Genomic DNA, 17,213 nt, shown 5'->3' with positions numbered 1-17,213 from the left:
CCAGGATCAATACTCAGTGTGGTTCCCAGGCCAGCAGCACAGGCACCACTTGTAGCTTGCTAGAAATGCAGAATCCCAGGCCCCACCCCAGACCTGCTGACTCGGACTCTGCATTTAACAGGGTGCACAGGTGACAAGTGCGCAGGTGACGGGTGCGCAGGTGACGAGTGCACAGGTGCAGTGCAGAAGCACTGGCCTCAGAGACCAAGGCTGATGACCCTCGTGCTCCTGACTGGACACTCGGGGATGATTCTCAGAGACGTAGAGGCCAGTGGTGAAAGTGAGGGCAGGGTTAACAGAAACACCAAGGGGTTGGGGAGGGTTATTAGGGGACCAGAGGAAAGCTCAGTGACAGGAACGGCCCTTTGAGACAAAACCTCAGGCCTCGGGGAGAACGCAGCCACCATCCAACTATGGCCTGAGGGAAGCAGGGATTTTACAGACCTTGACCTCTTCTTTCACCCCGCAATCTCATGCCAGCACATCCCAGTGGCAACCGGAAGTGAGAGGGTGAGGGAGCCCAGGTAATGTTGACCATCAGGGTCAGGTCCCTGGGGCACATGGGAGGCTGAACAAGAGATCTGAAGAGACAAATGGAGAGATCCAGTCTTGGGTCAATATAACCCCATCTGCCTATGTCTCCTTATCCTTCAGTGACCACCAGGAGGCCATCCCCGCCTCCCATATTACCCAATGTCAAGGACACTATTGTCCTCCACCCAGATCCCCTTCCCTCTGCGGGCGAACCCCTCCTCCAGCTGCCCTGAATGTCGGCTGCTACAATGCTCAAAAACGCCTTCTCATCCAGAGGATTGCCTTTGGCCTGATGGGAGCTCCTCCCCCAGGAATCGGACCCATCCTGTGCCCCCCAGGGCAGCCTGCAGCCGCGACGGTCACGGGCACGCAGGAGACCTGCCTCCACGCGGGACACCTCGCGGTGCCCCTGCGCTCCTGTGGGACCAGGCTAGAGCCGCTCTCCGAGGAAGCCGCCCCGCTAGCATCCCTCACACCGCACTTCAGAGCCTCCCACCCCCTTACCAGGCTTCACAAGCTCTGATCCCTGCATCCCCACTGCTCCTCAGTCCAAACTTCTCCACCATATTCTGTGGGCTCTTGGGCGGACAGCACAAAATGCCTGTGACTTCCACGTCTCTTCACGCCGCTGCCGGGCCCTCGCTCTCTGCACCTGCTTCCTCTGCTCTTTGTCTCCTTCCTTGCCCTTTGGTGACATGCACGGGGCATGGCGGCTGTTAACAATCTACCCGAAGGTGTTTTTGGTCAATATTTTATCACGTCCTCAGACATTGGCACCAAGGAACCAGCTCTTTAGATCAGAAACAGGCCCTGGATCCCGAGTGGTTTTCCAAACAAGGTCCCAGCTCTCCTCTACAAGAGAATCTCCCTGGGAAGAGGAATGGGCCCCTGTCTCCTGAAAAGACCCTCAGCCTGCAAGGCTAGCAGGGACCCCTCCCCCCTCTGCTGCAGACGATCTGAGAGTCCTCAGGGTATGGGTTCTGCTTTGCTAGACAACTGTCAGAAATCTCAGGGACCCGAGAAAACAGCTCATCACAACGTGCATCCCAGAATGAATGGGTGTGGTTCAAACCATCCCCCCCAGTACATAGACAAAGAAAACAGTACAGAAGAAGCAAAACAACAACAACAACAAAAACCCATTTAATGTGATTTTCATTAAAAAAAAATTGGCGGGGGGCAGCGCCTGGATGGCTCAGTCTGTTAAGAGTCTGGCTCCTGGGGCTCCTGGGTGGCTTAGTCGGTTGAGCGTCCGACTTTCGCTTAGGTCATGATCTCGCGGTTCGTGGGTTCGAGCCCCACGTCGGGCTCTGTGCTGACTGCCAGCTCAGAGCCTGGAGCCTGTTTCAGAGTCTGTGTCTCCCTCTCTCTCTGACCCTCCCCTGCTCATGCTCTCTCTCTCTCTAGAAATAAATTAAAAAAAAACTTAAAAAAATTAAAAAAAAAAAAGAGTCTGGCTCCTGATTTCTGCTCAGGCGGTGCTCTCGCGGTAAGTTCGAGCCCCGCATCAATCTAATAGCGCATTACTTCCGATTAATCCACTGTCTCTTTCTCTCCACCCCTCCCCTGCACTCGGTCTCTCTCTCACTCTCAAAAAAAAAAAAATTAAAAAGAAAAAAATCTCTGTGTCAATGACTTTCCAAGTGCTAATGTCCTGTAATTGCGAGTGACATTGTCCGTACTCCTCTGGCCGAGAGAGGGGAGGAAGAAAGACACTGGCAACAGTATTTCTAGTTTGGCCTACTGATGCCACCTTAAAGAAAGGTTAAAATTGAGGGATCGGATTTATGTGTGTTGCCCAAATTGCTTACTTCCTTCTTATCCTTTTCTTATCAATCGGGGCGCCAGTATCTTAACCCTGTCGGCTCCAAAGAGAATCGTGAGCCAACTCACCCATTCCACAAACCACAAAAGCCAGATTTGGGGCGGGGGGCACACCTGGGGGCAGGAGGAAGTGCTTGGGGTCTGGCTGCTCCCCGGAGGGGGGGAGGGGGCCCCACTGTGGCACAAACCGCAGCCACTCCTGGCTCCTTTCGGGGACAGGAGCAGGTCAGTCGAGGCGAAGCTGGACTGTCACGATGTCAGTCTTCCCTCTCGGGGAGCCACTCCGGGGACAGGGGGACAGGGACAGTGTGCGGGGAACAGCCTTGCCCCTGGCTGGGGGCACAGGAAGTCGTGGGCACAAAACCTTTGGCTGAGGCTTATTGGAGGCTCCTTTCCCATTCTCCCCCCGCCCTTGTATATAGTTTAAACTCTCCACACTAGGTCATTCAAGCCTGGAGTCCCCAGAAAAAAGAAGTCGCTGTTCGGGGGGATGGCAGATGATCAAGGCTGCAGACAGCTGTGATGAAGGGTTAGTTGTGGGTTTTTCTCGGGGCCTCGCCACTAAATGGGTCGCAGCTCCATGTGCAAACACTATTAAATGAGAATGTTTTCTCTGGCACCAGCCCACCTTCCCCCACAGTTTCAGTATTGAATTAAAAAAAAAAAAAAGAAAGAAAACAACATTGAAGTAGCTGAGGCTTACAGCTCACATTTAAAACTTAAAAACAGTTATTTCCATAAATGTTGGCGGAGGCCGGCCACCGTGGATTCCACCAGTCATAATAAACCCTTTCCCACTGACAACCTAACAGATCATTTTCTGTTTGCCGCCGAGCTGGGTTCAATAAAATGTTTGTGCTCTTAACATTCCCTTGGTAAGAGCCCGCCCCCCAAGCAACGTTTCCTAAGGGGGCCTTTGTGGGTCCCAGAGGTGAGCACCGAGAGCAGCGGCAGCCGTTAGCAAGGCCCAAACTCGGAGGCACCAGCATGTGGGCACACTGGTATGTGAAGCGGATCAATTAGTCACTTTGAAACCTGGGTCTACACAAGCGATGCCACAGCCCTCCATTGCGGGTGTAGAGTCTGAACGTTAGTGGGGGCCTCAGTGGGGGCCTCTCCCTGGGCTGCCCGAGTGGCAACGTGGCTGGACAGATGGCCCCGTCCCTGTAGTGGGCGGCCTCCCTGGGGGGGCCAGAGACGCCAGGGAGCAACGGCTGGGCTCCAGGCAGGGTCAGAGGCTGGGCCTGGAAACTCCCACAAAGCTTACAAGTGTGTTTGTTTTTTCAGAAGACAGGCCCAGCTCATGCTGAACCCATCGAGTCTGAGTCCAGGAACCTTCCGGGCTCTTCCAAGAAACACTCTCAGGGAGGAGCCGGGTTGAGGTCGCCGAGCACAGCCTGCGTCCTGGGTTTCATGGTACATGTGGAGGAATCGGCCCACCTCCTCTTTTTTCTTTTCTTTTTTTTTTTTTTTTTTTAAGATTGGCTTGGTTTCCTTTGAAATGAAAAGATGAGTTAATTCAGTTCCACAGACTTCGATGAAAGGAAAGTGCTGACAGGTGTTGACCGAACGGCTCCCAGGGCTTCTTCCTCAGGGGCGGTGTGAGGATGGGGGGAGAGCGGGAGTGCTTTTCAATCTCCCGGAAAGAGGGGCCAAGTTCAGAGAGTGCAGACCCCTCCCACCGCCACCGCCACCAGCAAAGCTGTCCTCCTCCAAGAGCTCAGCCCGGGCTCCGAGGAAGAGCACCAAGTGTGAGGGGCGCAGGGCACACAGAGGTGGGGCGGCCAGACCACCCGGCCCGGCCCGGCCTGCGCCCGCGTCCTTGGCTGTTCTTGGCAAGGGCAGCTGCAGCCAGGGGCTCGCCGGGGAGCTCACCGGCCGCCAGGTGCGCCCCCTCGGCGACTCAGGCGTCCCGGGGCAGGGCGTCCCCTCGCTGGGTCCCTCTCTACCTTAGAGTCCGGCTCTAGGACCCTCGTCTCCACCGCCTTCATAAGGAAGTCTCTCCCGTGGGTGGAGGGCAGGGCGCGGGGAGGAGGAGGGCCCACGTAGGATGGGACCCTTTGCTGGGTGCCCCGGCCGGGGGCTGCGGGGACGTGAGCGTGGCCGGTCACACCGACTCCTTGGCCACGCGGTCCCCGGGAGTGTGGGCTCTGTCGGCGGGGCAGGTCCAGCCAAGGAGAGCAGCCGCTTACCCGCTTGAGTTGAGTTGCCCCGGAAGGGGAACCTGACGCAGGAAGTGCTCCAACGGGCGCCGGAAGTGCTCCAAAGGGCACCAACCCACCTTCCTCCTTCCCCCCAAGTTTCAGTATTGAATTTAAAAAAGAACAAAAACAACTGAAGTAGCTTAGGTTTACAGCTCACACTGAAAACATTACTTCCGTCAATGTCGTGCTCCCCGGGAAGGAAGCAGGAGAGCTCAGGGGGAGGAACAGAAGGGCTCATGTGCGTTCCGGAGCTTGGAATAGTGAGAAGGGGGGGTGGGGGGGGTGGAGGGGTAAGACTGGAAAACCAAAAAGATATTATTTTTCCAGTTATTCACCATTACGCTAAAGACCCCCTTCTTTCCTTCCCAGACCACTGTGACCAGTCTCCCCCAGCCTCCCAGTCTCCCCCAGCCTCCGTCCCCAGAGGGTCCCAGCTAGACTCAGCGGCTTATTAAAAGAGGGAATGAGGTTGAATAAAGAAAGCTCAGATTCTAGAATCTGGTTTTCTCCCAACCTCAAAGGTTGGCTTCTCTGTCCCTTTGGCGGCTTTCTCATTTCCCAGAGAGCCCAGGGCTCCTCCTTTCGCCCTTTCCTCTCGCTCCTCAATACGTACGTACGACTTAGGTGACCCCATCCAGCCTGGTGGCTTTACACACCACGTACTGGCTTAGGATTCAGCGGGGGGCTTGGGGCTCCTCCCAGACCCCCTCCCAGGGCCACACCCCTGCGCCCAGCCCCTTGCTGGGCCTCTCCACTGCCAGTGCTCCACAGTCCCCTTTCCAGAGAACTGCCATCGGCTGACCAAGCTTCTTGCTGGCAAAGGTCCACCCCGACCCACTCAGGGACAGCCAATGACTCAGTGATGGAGACCTTATATGTGTCTGCCGAATGTGCCCCCATGATAAACCACAGGCGTTTGGATCCTGGTTCAGGCTCTGTTGAAGACCTGATCTAAGAAGCTGCTCGAATTTTATTTGCAGCCTGAGCCGTGCAGCCCAGCCTCAGACAGCTGCTCTGCACCACGCTCCTTACTCAGCCCAATGTTCAGTGGGTGGCAACTCCATCCTTCCCGTTGCTCTGGCCAAAACCCTGGAGGCCACCGTTAGCCCCGTTCTCTTATGCTCCACATCCAATGTGTCAGCAAAAGAGCCCTGCTTTCAGAATAAGCCGGCATCCGACCACTTCTCACGTCTCCATCACAACCGCCCAGGTAATCCTGCGTCCGCCCTGGCTCACTCTCAGGGCAGCTGGAGGGACCCAGGCGGTCGGGGCACTCTCCCAGTGGCTCCCATCTCCCCCAGGGTAGAAGCCTTACACTGGCCTAAGCCATCGGGGCTCTGTCCTGCCTCGTCACTTATGCCTCTCAGCCTTATCGCCTTCCGTTCTCTCTCCGGCCCCCCTCCTCTCCGTGGCCTCCTTGACCACAGCAAACACGTTCTCAATGGAAAGCTTTGTACATGCTGTTCCCTCTGCCTGGAACACTTTTCCCTGAAGTCCCTGCCGTGATGCCACCTTCTCAGTGACGTCTTCCCTGCCCATCCTATTTAAAACTGTAGCCTCATGTCCGGGCCTCCTTACCCACTTCCCTGCTTCATTTTTTCTCCCACAGCAATGACCACGCTTGATAATTTATATACATTTGTTTTTATTTATTTGCCTGTCTCCCTTAGAAGACATAGGCTCCAGAGGGCAGGGAGTTTTTTCCTGTCACTCTGCACAGTGTTTCCAGTGCCCAGGTCAACGTCTAGCATGTAGTAGGTGCTCAATAAGTATTTATTGAGAAAAAGGAATGAAGCCAGACTCCCTCTGCTTCCTTCCAGTTCCAACTCTGAGACTTGTAACCGACTATGGTCCCCGAGAGGGACTGGCCAACCATTGTAAGACTTTGGACACGCAGACGCGTTGGGCCAAAGCCATGTTTCTGGCGTCTGTACTATCTGCCCGGCCTCTCTCGGTGGGCGCCAGAATGAGGCGGGTCAGACCACTTGAGCGCTGTCACGGGGGGCGGGGAAGCCTGGCCTGTGCTTCCACTGCCTCTCCTGGGTCAGGGCACGGGGATAATGGAGCCTAAAACCCGGAAGGGCACAAGGCCCAAAATAGGTTTTCACCATAATCTAATTTTAGGAGTATTTTTCTTATTAAAAAAAAAATAATGGTGATTTTTCTGGATGGGGCAGGGAATGGAAGACTGCGCTTTCAACCAAAACAGTGAGAGAGGCAGGTGTGAGCACGGAGAAGACAGGTGTGAAGACGGGGAGGGGCACGGGCGTGAACATGGGAAGAAGGTGAGGAGGCAGGTGTGGTCCCGGGGAAGGCGGGCTCACCCCGTATTTATGTGGTGAGAGCTGGGGCTCCCCTTTCACTTCCCAGAGTCAAGAGAAGGCGTTGAGGTATCAACAACGCGGGCCCCCGGGGCAAGCGGGAAGAGTCCGTCTCCGGGACATCTGGGCCACCTCTTCGCTGCAGACTAGCCGGTCTCCTCCAGCCCCAGGAGGTCATCGACGTACTCCAGAACCTCGCCCTGAGAGACAACAGGACACTTCCGTCAAGTGGGCTGCCTGCCCTTAACGGTGCCTCTGCCTGGGAGGGGACCTGGCTTCCACTCCACGTGAACTTGGAATCAAGCGCTCAGCAAGCCCCCCAGATGCCCTGGAGAGGAGGGCAGGGGCAGCCCAGCCACACCCTGAGAGACCTGTTTAGAGCCCCCTTTCCTGGACACCCCCCTTCTTAGTAGTCACTCCACAGGAGCACTCTCTATCTGTCCCCTTTCTATGCTGGCCAGCAGGTCATGAGCTTTTCGAGGACCGGGACCTGGGTTACTTTTCTTCCTCGAGCCCGGAATGGAGACGGTTGGAAACCTGCTAAAGGAAGGGGGTGTGTGTGTGGCTGAAGCAGCCACCCCGTTCCCAAGACAGTCTCTTGGGTGCAGCAGGACTCACCTGCCCACAGTCAGTTCCAGAACCACCCCCACCACCACCCCCACCACCACCCCCAGCAATCAGCCTTAATCCTCAACCTCATAGCCCAGCACACTTTCCAGTTTCCTGCTCTGCATGGACACACCTGGGCCAGCAGCTGATGACACTCATTTTCTTTACTGCCAAGGAGGCCGAGTCTGACTCCCACGAGGGCCGCCCCCCCCCCCGCCCCCAGTGCCAAGCACCCCTGCTAATGCTTGGCCTCCCTCAAAGAGGTCACCAGTCACCATCACAGGCCCAGATCCTCTCTGCTCCTTTTGATATTTTAACACACTTCCTGGGATGACCTCTCAGCATCAGAGAATAGATGGGAAATCTACCAAGTACATGAGACACAAAAGGGGGTCTTATTATTTTCACCAAATATTTCCACCATACGATGCCTGAGATTAGAAGCTAAAGCTACAGAAGTGGAAGACGACTGACTGCAAAAACGATGTCTGCTTCCGTTGCTTTCTGGGTCCCAAAAGGGAAACACAGTAGAGGGATTTTATGTATGGCCATGACAGCTGCTCCCAGAGTTACTGTTCCCTGCCATGTGGCTGCTGTGACATTGGGGTGACGGTTTCATTTGCTCTTAGCTCACTAATAAGTACCCGAGGTGACACAGATGAAAGAAACAGCCCCCTCTGCGGCCCGTTAGAGTGGAGACTGTCCGTGCCCAGCTCAGATCTACTTTCGGGTGCACCCGCCGCCCCCCCCCTCCCCGCTGCTGGGGGTGATGGATGGCTGCTGATGGCTTATAGCTGCCCCTTCTCTGGACAACTGATCTTGGCCAGAAGGAGCAGCCCTACCAGGGAGTTTACACCGCAACCCCTCCAGGCTGCCAACAACCACGGAGAGAATGATACGGTGCCTACAGAATGCAAGATGAGCTCTATGGTACAGTTCATGCCCCAGGGCGCCCATGGAATCAGACTGAGCCCGACTCCAGCCAAGGTCTTGTATTTTCATGGCTCTTTCCCCTGCCCCTCACTCCTTTCCTCCCTGAGAGTACACCCCCAGTCAATCAGGCCTGCAAATGATCATCTATTTTAGATCCCCCGAAACAAACAAGCATCAGAACCTGAAACTTGAAGCATCTATTTCAACCTGCTTTATAAAGTTTCTGAGACTCTAATAAGCATCTGCAAATTTTTTAGCTAGTGTGCAAACTTTTAGGAGCTTTTACAACACATTTCAACCCCACAAAGATAATAAAGGGAAAAGCCACTAACATCAGTAGCTGAATCATAGTGATGTTTTGTTTCAGTGTAGTGTTTTGCCTTTGGAATTTTAAAGATTAAGCTAAGAATTTTATTGTATTGATTATATTTATTTCAAATAATTACTTGCCATAATTTGATACATGGAAAAGAAAGTAGCTGTACACAATTCTAAAGCTTTGATTAATAAGCTAAATACTTTAAGGCCCTTCAACAGACTCCTTTATCTTGACAGTGTCAAGTGCAAAAATCCTAGGAATTTTAAAGCCTAGAATAATCCTGGTGTTCAATGGATGGTTACTAACTAACTGTGTTACTTTGAGTAAGTCATTTACCTTTCTGAATTTATTTCCTCATCTGTGATGTGAGAGAGAGCTTTGCTGAATATCATAAAGTTTTCCTGTTGTTCTAACACCTATGATTTTTCTGAATATATTGTTTGTGTACATCAAAAACCTTCAAAATGTTCATAGCCTTAGACCCAGGAATTCTACCCATAGGAATTTATCCTAAGGAAATGACCAGAAAAAATGTAACCAATTTAGTCACAGCTGTGTTATTTGTGAAAGCAAAAAGACGGAAGCAACCTAAAATGCTTATAAAAACAAAAAGCTTAAAAATCCATACCACGGACTATTAGTCACTGAAAAGTCATGTTTATAATAAACATTAACTAACAAGGTTAACAAAAGCCACACGATTGTCTCAATAGATGTAGAAGAAAGCAACTGACAAAATTCAACACCATTTCATGATAAAAACATTTGACAAACTAGGAGTAGAAGGGGAACTTTCTCAACCTGACAGAGGGCACCTACCAAAAAACCTGGAGTTAACAGATTCTTAATGCTAACAGCAAATGTTTTACTTCTAAAATTGGGAACAAAACAGGGATTTCCAATCTCTCTACTTCTATTCGACATTTTACTGGAGGTTTTAGTCAGGGCCATTAGCAAAGAGAAATAAATAAAAGTCATCCAGACTGAAAGAGAAGAAGTAAAACCACCTCTATTCATAGATAACATCATCTTGTATATAGAAATTCCTAGGCAACTCCACACATACACACAACTATTAGAATAAACAAGTTCCACAAACTTGCAGAATTATAATATCAATATACGAAAAATTAGAATAAACAAGTTCCACAAACTTGCAGAATTATAATATCAATATACGAAAATCAACTGTATTTCTATCTACTAGCAGTGAACAATTGAAAATAAAAATAAGAAAACATTCCATTTGCAAAATTTCATTTCTTAATGAAATGTAACAAAGCATTATTGAAGGAAATTAAAGGAGACCTACAGAAGTGGAAAGACATCCCATGTTAATGGATCAGAAGACTTAATACTGTTAAGATGTCAATCCTATCTGCAATCCCTATCAAAACAACACTAGCATTCTTCATGGAGCTAACAAACAAACCTAAAATTTGTATGGCACTAGAAAAGACCATGAATAGCCAACGCAAACCTTAAAAAGAAAACTAAATTGGAGGCATCACAATTCTGGACTTCAGGCTGTAACCATCAAGACAGTATGGTATTGGCACAAAAACAGACACACAGATCAATGAAACAGAATAGAGAACCCAGAATTGAACCCACAAATGTATGGCCAACTCATCTTTGACAAAGCAGGAAAGAATATCCAATGGAAAAAAAGACAGTCTCTTTAGCAAATGGTGTTAGGAAAACCGGACAGCGACATGCAGAAGAATGGACCCAGACCACTTTCTTATACCATACACAAAAATAAACTCAAAATGGTTGAAAGACCTAAATGTAAGACAGAAAGTCATCAAAATCCTAGAGGAGAAAACAGGCAACAAACTCTTTGACCTCAGCTGCAGCAACTTCTTACTTGACATATCTCTGGAGGCAAAGGAAACAGAAGCAAAAATGAACTGGGACCTCATCAAGATAAAAAGCTTTTGCACAGCAAAGGAAACAGTTAGCAAAACTAAAAGGCAACCAATGGAATGGGAGAAAATATTTCCAAATAATGTATCAAATAAAGGGCTAGTATCCAAAATCTATAAAAAACGTTTCAAACTCGACACCCCAAAAACAGATAATCCAGTGAAGAAATGGGCAAAAGGGGGCGCCTGGGTGGCTCAGTCAGTTAAGCGTCTGACTTTGGCTCAAGTCATGATCTCATGGTTTGTGGGATCAAGCCCCGCATCGGGCTCTGTGCTGACGGCTGGCTCAGTGTCTCCCTCTCTCTCTGACTCTCCCCTGTTCACACTGTTTCTCTCTCTTAGAAATAAGTAAAACATTTTTTAAAAAGTTTAAAAAAAGAAATGGGCAAAAGACATGAATAGACACTTCTCCAAAGAAGACATCCAGATGTTTAACAGACACATTAAAACATGCTCAACATCACTCATCATCAGGGAAATACAAATCAAAACCACAATCATACCACCTCACACCTGTCAGAATGACTAACATTAACAACGCAGGCAACAACAGATGTTGACAAGGATGCAGAGAAAGAGGAACCCTTTGGCACTGCTGGTGGGAATGCAAATTGGTGCAGCCACTCTGGAAAACAGTATGGAAGTTCTTCAAAAAAATTAAAAATAGAACTACCCTGCAAGCCAGCAATTGCAGTAATAGGTATTTATCCAAGGGATACAGGTGTGCTGTTTCAAAGGGACACATGCACCCCAATGTTTACAGCAACGCTACTGACAATAGTCAAAGTATGGAAAAAGCCCAAATGTTATTGATTGACAAATGGATAAAGAATATGTGGTATATATATACAACGGAATATTACGCAGCGATCAAAAAGAATGAAATCTTGCCATTTGCAACAACATGGATGGAACTAGAGTGTATTAGGCTAAGTGAAAGAAGTCAGAGAAAGACAAATATATGACTTCACTCATATGTGGAAAGTAAGATACAAAACAGATGAACATAAGGGAAGCAAAAACAATATAAAAACAGGGAGAGAGACAAACCGTAAAAGATTCTTAAATACAGAGAACAAACTGAGGGTTGCTGGAGAGGTTGTGGGTAGGGGATGGGCTAAATGGGCAAGGGGCATTATGGAGGACACTTATTGGGATGAGTACCGGGTGTTATATGTAGAGGATGAATTACTAAATTCTAGTCCTGAAGTTATTATTACACAATCTGTTAACTAACTTGGACGTAAATTTTAAAAAAATAATAATAATTTTTTTAAAAAGATGTCAATGCTATCCAAAGGATCTTCAGATTTAGCCCAATTCCTATCAAAAATCCCAGCTGACTTTTACAGAAATTGGCAAGCTGATCCTATAAATCATATGGAAATGCAAGGGACCCAAGAAGAGTCAAAGCCATCTAGAAGAAGAATGAAATCGGAAGACTCACATTTTCAGTTTCAAGATGTAGTACAAAGCTACAGTATTCAAGACAGCGCGGTAAATCCGGATCAATGGATTCGAACTGAGAGCCCAGATATAAACCCTCACATTTATGGTCAGTTGCAACAAGGGCACCAAGACAAATTAATGGGAAAGAAAGTCTTTTCAACAAATGCTCCTGGGGCAACTGGTTACCCGTATGTAAAAGAATGAAACTGGACCCTTACCTCACATCATATGCAAAATCAACTCAAAGTAGACTGTAGATCTAAAGTCTTAAAATTATAGAAATCTTAAAAAAAAGGAGTAAAATTTCATGATCTTGAATTAAGTGATAGTTTCTTAGAGATTAACACCAAAACACAAGCAAAAAGGAAGAAACAGATACATGGAATCTCATCAGAATTTAAAACTTTTATGCCTTCGGATACTACTAGGAAAACGAAAAGGAAACCCACGAATTGCAGGATAATATTTGCAATTCATTTATCTGACAAGTGGACTTATAACCAGAATATATAAAGAACTCTTATAATGCAACAGTAAAAAGAAAAGGAATCCAAATAAAAAATGGGCAGAGTCTGAACAGGCTACACATCTCTCCAAAGAAGATACACAAATGGCTAGTAAGCATATGAAAGAATGCTCAATGTGATTAGTCATTAGGGAAATGAACATTCAAACCTCAAACCTCAATGAGATACTATTTCTTACCTGCTAGGCTGTAAGAGAAAAGACAAACACCAAGAAATGCTGACAAAGATGTAGCAAGTTAGAAATTTTATGGAGGGGCGCCTGGGTGGCTCAGTCAGTTAAGCATCTGACTTCGGCTCAGGTCATGATCTCGCGGTTCGTGGGTTTGAGCCCCATGTCGGGCTCTGTGCTGACAGCTAGCTGAGAGCCTGGAGCCTGTTTCAGATTCTGTGCCTCCCTCTCTCTCTGACCCTCCCCAGATCACGCTATTTCTCTCTCTCTCAGAAATAAATAAAACATTAAAAAAATTTTTTTAAGAAATTTTATGGGAATGTAATATGGTGCAGCCACTTTGGAAAACAGTCTGGGAGTTTCTCCACAAGGTAACCGTATAGTTACCGTATTACCCAGCAATTCCCCTTCCACGTATATACTCCTTGGTCTGTAAGAGAATTAAAAACTTTTGTCCAAACAAAAATATGGACACAAATGTTCATAGTGTCCTTATTCAAAATGGCTCAGAAGTGGAAAGAACCCAGTACAAATGTCCATCAACAGAGGAACAGGTAAACAAAAAGGTGGTATGTCCATCCAGTGGAATACTATTCAGCAATAAAATGGAAATTTACATGTAACAGAATACATATTACAACATGGTTGAACCTTAAAAACATTAGGCTCAGTGAGAGAAGCTGGTCACAAAAGACCACATGCCACATGATTCCATTTATACACACGTCCAGATCTGGCAAATCCAGAGTCACAGAGAGTAGATTTGTGTTGCCAAGGGTTGGGGGCAGTGGTAGGGGAGTGGTGGGCAGAGGAGAAGGAATGGGGAACAAGACTACTAACAGGTTTGGGATTTCTTTTGGGGGGGTTGGAAATGCTCTAAAGTTAGATTGTCATGGTGGATGCCCGACTTTGGGAGTACACTAAACACCACTATATTTGTACTTTAAAAAGGAGAATTTATGATGTGTGAATAATATTTCAATAAAGTTCTAGAAAAACATAACAAGGAAGCGCCTCATATTACAGTATTAAATGGAAATGCCATGATATATATTACAGTTGGGTTTGTAATGAATATATATTGGAAAATGTATAGAAAAAATGGAGGTATACATATCAAAATGTCAGTAGGGGCTTCCTCTAGATAATTAGGAACTCAGCTCTCCCTGTTTCTAAATAGAGTTTTCTCCACATTCCAAACAACAATGGTCAACTCTGTTTGTATCACGCCGGCTCTCCTTCCTTTACAGCATCCTTGTGACCTTATCTCCCGCTCTGCTTCTCAGACACATGCCACAACGGTCATCTCCCAGCCTATAAATCTCTTCCACATGCAGCACAGAATTGCATTTTCCCAACCCCATGCAGTCAGCGTTATTAATCTCGTTTTATAAATGAAGAAAAGAAGCTCTGGGAAATCCAATGAATACCAGTGACATTGCACCCCCTGCAAATTTGTGCACCCAAAACAAATCCCACAATATCTTAGTTAGAAGCGCTCCACCGCAACCCAAGGCAGTGGAAAGAGAAGACCCAAGGCCCTGAGCCTGTGGGTCTCGCCTAGCTGCTCAGAGGTGAGGGGTCAGGTCAGAACACACACCAACAGCCGGAGAGTCTAGCACACCTAGAGGGTGCTAGGGACCTAGGTTGTTTCAAATACATCTCCCTGAATACTGCCCCCAACGAGGACTCTTCTGTGACGAGGCTGCCCCGTTCCAAATGCTCCCAGCGGCAGAGTCTTCCTCAAAAAAGGAGTCAGCTGAAATCGGGAAGGTCAAGCAATCTCAGAGAACGATAAAATACCGCACAGCAAGGACCTAATCCACAAAAAGAGGTAATCATAGCGCAGAAGAATTGGGGTGAGGGTTTCCAAGGTGTTCAGGGCACTGAGCAATTGAAAATCCACTGTGTTTTTATAAAGTTAGAAACGGATATGTTGGTGACCTCCCTGACAGGCTCCTCCACACTCACTGTGGGGAAAGCGGGGCTGCGGCCTGTGTCTCCTAGAAAGCCGGCTTTCCGCTCCCCGGTGCCCTAACTTCCTTTACAACGCCCACAGAGACCGAATTTCTCCAGGTCCCCTTCTGCTGCAGGGCTGTGGTGCTTCCAGTGACTTGAGCAAAGATGTGAGTAATATTTTCTCTGAGCCAGACGTGTGCTACCCGCGCAAACTTACTTCATCATCATCCATTATGTTCTCCTTAGCGAAGTCATACAGCTCTTTCTGGAGCGTAGTCACGTTAAAGAACTGAACTGCTTCCTGTTGAGACACAGACAGAGAACAGTTTCCATGGCCGGCCTTCCAGTGTCAGAACGGGGAGGAGGGGGAAAGGGTGTGGATTTCCTTTGGGGGTGATGCAAGTGTTTCCGACTGGAGAGTGGAGTCATGGCTGTACAGCTCCGTGAACATGCTAGAAGCCACTCAACTGTACATGTTAAAAGCATGAGTTTTACTATATATGAATTATATCTCAATTTAAAAAGAGCAGCCAGCCCTGAGTAAGAGAGTGGGGGAGAGCGAGAGAGCAAGTGTGTATGCGTGTTAGCACGGGAGTGAGGTATGAAGGAAAAGTATGGACAACAAACCAGGAGAGCACATAAAAATCCCAATGGAAAAACAAGTTAGGAGCAAAGGCCAATTTCAAAGGCTCTTTTAAAAGTAATATAGGGGGATGGGGCGCGTGAGTGGCTTAGTCGGTTGAGCGTCCGACTTTCGCTTAGGTCATGATCTCGCGGTTCTGTGCTGACTGCCAGCTCAGAGCCTGGAGCCTATTTCAGAGTCTGTGTCTCCCTCTCTCTCTGACCCTCCCCTGCTCACGCTGTCTCTCTCTCTCTCTCTCCTAGAAATAAATTTTAAAAAATTTTAAAAATAAATAAATAGGGGCACCTGGGTGGCTTAGTCGGTTAAGCGTCCGACTTTCGCTTAGGTCATGATCTCGCAGTTTGTGGGTTCGAGCCCCGCGTCGGGCTCTGTGCTGACTGCCAGCTCAGAGCCTGGAGCCTGTTTCAGTCTGTGACTCCCTCTCTCTCTGACCCTCCCCTGCTCACGCTGTCTCTCTCTCTCTCCTAGAAATAAATAAAAATATTTAAAATAAATAAATCAATAAATAAATAAATAAAAATAAAAGTAATATAGGGGGTGTCTGGGTGGCTCAGTCGGTTAGGTATCCGACTTCAGTTCAGGTCATGATCTCACGGTTCTTTAGTTCGACCCCCACAGTCAGGGCAGAGCCCACCTTGGATCCTCTGTCCTCTCTCTGCCCCTCCCCCACTCGCGCACTCTCTCTGCCTTGCTCTCAAAAATTTTAAAAATTTTTTAAAAAGCAATATATAATCCCTGGAGCTCCCTGGCAACACACGCCAAGCTGGGCCTGACCATCAAGTGAATTAGATGATGGTCCAGCCATAAACAAACCTGCCTTGGACGTGCGAAAACACAAGTCAGGGTATGAAGGTAATGCGGAAAACATGCACAAGGAATCGTCAGAAAGACAAAGCAACGTGCACAAGACCCTGTTTCCGTAAAAACAAAAAACTGATGTGCTATATATATAAGCTGTAAAGCAGGGGGTAGAGAAAAGGTACGGGACTTGGAAAGAATTTCACTTTCTAAGTAAAACATTTTTGTCATGTTGGACATGGGTAATTTCTACTGCTTTAGGAATCAGAATAGAGCAGTAAAATGTTAAAGGACAAAAACAAAACAAAACAAAACAAAACAAAACGACAGAAGGAGAGGAGTCCCCCTCCGTTGCGGCACTAAGGCTGCGTCAGCATCCTGAACGTGAGAAGAAACGCCACCTACAGGTCTGGGCTGGAAGTGCTCGTCTGAGAGGCCCCACTTGTCCCTGTGGTACTGGTAATACACCAGGTTCTGCTGCATGACCTTGTCGCTGTGGTCAAAGAGCAGGTAGCTGACCGCACAGGGGGCCGCGTTCTTCAGGTCGTTCACTGAGGCCGGGGAGAGAAGAGGAACAGGAAATCAGCACCCCCTGCCCTGAAATCCCCCCCATCAGCACAGCTGCCTGAAGACAACGCCCCTGCTCCAGCCCCTTCGGCACCTCCCCTCCTCGGGAAACCTGTGAGGGACCATCCCTGGCTGCGCAGGCCACAGACCGGGTCCCCAAAGCAGCCTGGCGAGTGGTTTCAAACATGGAAGTTCCTCGTTAGGCAGACGCCTTTGCAGAAATGTCTATTATACTGCACTTGAGGATCCACTGGCCTGGGCCGGGAAGGCTGGGTCGCAAGGCCTGGACTGTCCTCCCGGGCTGAGGGAGGAAGGGAGGATGTGCCTGGGTCCCATGTGAATAGCACCCCCCCCACCCCAGCTCCAGGCGGCCCTCCCATAGCTCCCAAAGCTGGGAAACCCAAAGGGTGGTGGGCCCTCTGGGCTGGA

The 17,213-nt window shown here is 48.6% G+C and overlaps 1 protein-coding gene across 1 annotated transcript in view; it reads right to left on the bottom strand.

Moving 5' to 3' along the window:
• Positions 1–6,190: 6,190 nt before the first annotated feature.
• The window catches only part of LOC120246269 (cartilage associated protein), a 31,123-nt gene continuing 20,100 nt past the window's right edge, over positions 6,191–17,213 (bottom strand). Inside the window, exons 6-8 of the mRNA XM_039253738.1 lie at positions 16,623–16,768; positions 14,994–15,077; positions 6,191–7,083 (exon numbers count right to left, since the gene is read on the bottom strand). Of these exons, the coding sequence (XP_039109669.1) occupies positions 7,030–7,083; positions 14,994–15,077; positions 16,623–16,768 (284 nt within the window). The 3' untranslated portion in view covers positions 6,191–7,029. The remainder of the gene's footprint in view (positions 7,084–14,993; positions 15,078–16,622; positions 16,769–17,213) is intronic.

The sequence above is a fragment of the Hyaena hyaena genome, unplaced genomic scaffold (assembly GCF_003009895.1).
Source record: "Hyaena hyaena isolate Hyena2069 unplaced genomic scaffold, ASM300989v1 scaffold_459, whole genome shotgun sequence".
Classification (NCBI taxonomy): domain Eukaryota; kingdom Metazoa; phylum Chordata; class Mammalia; order Carnivora; family Hyaenidae; genus Hyaena; species Hyaena hyaena.
This window is presented reverse-complemented; position numbering and strand designations above follow the sequence as displayed.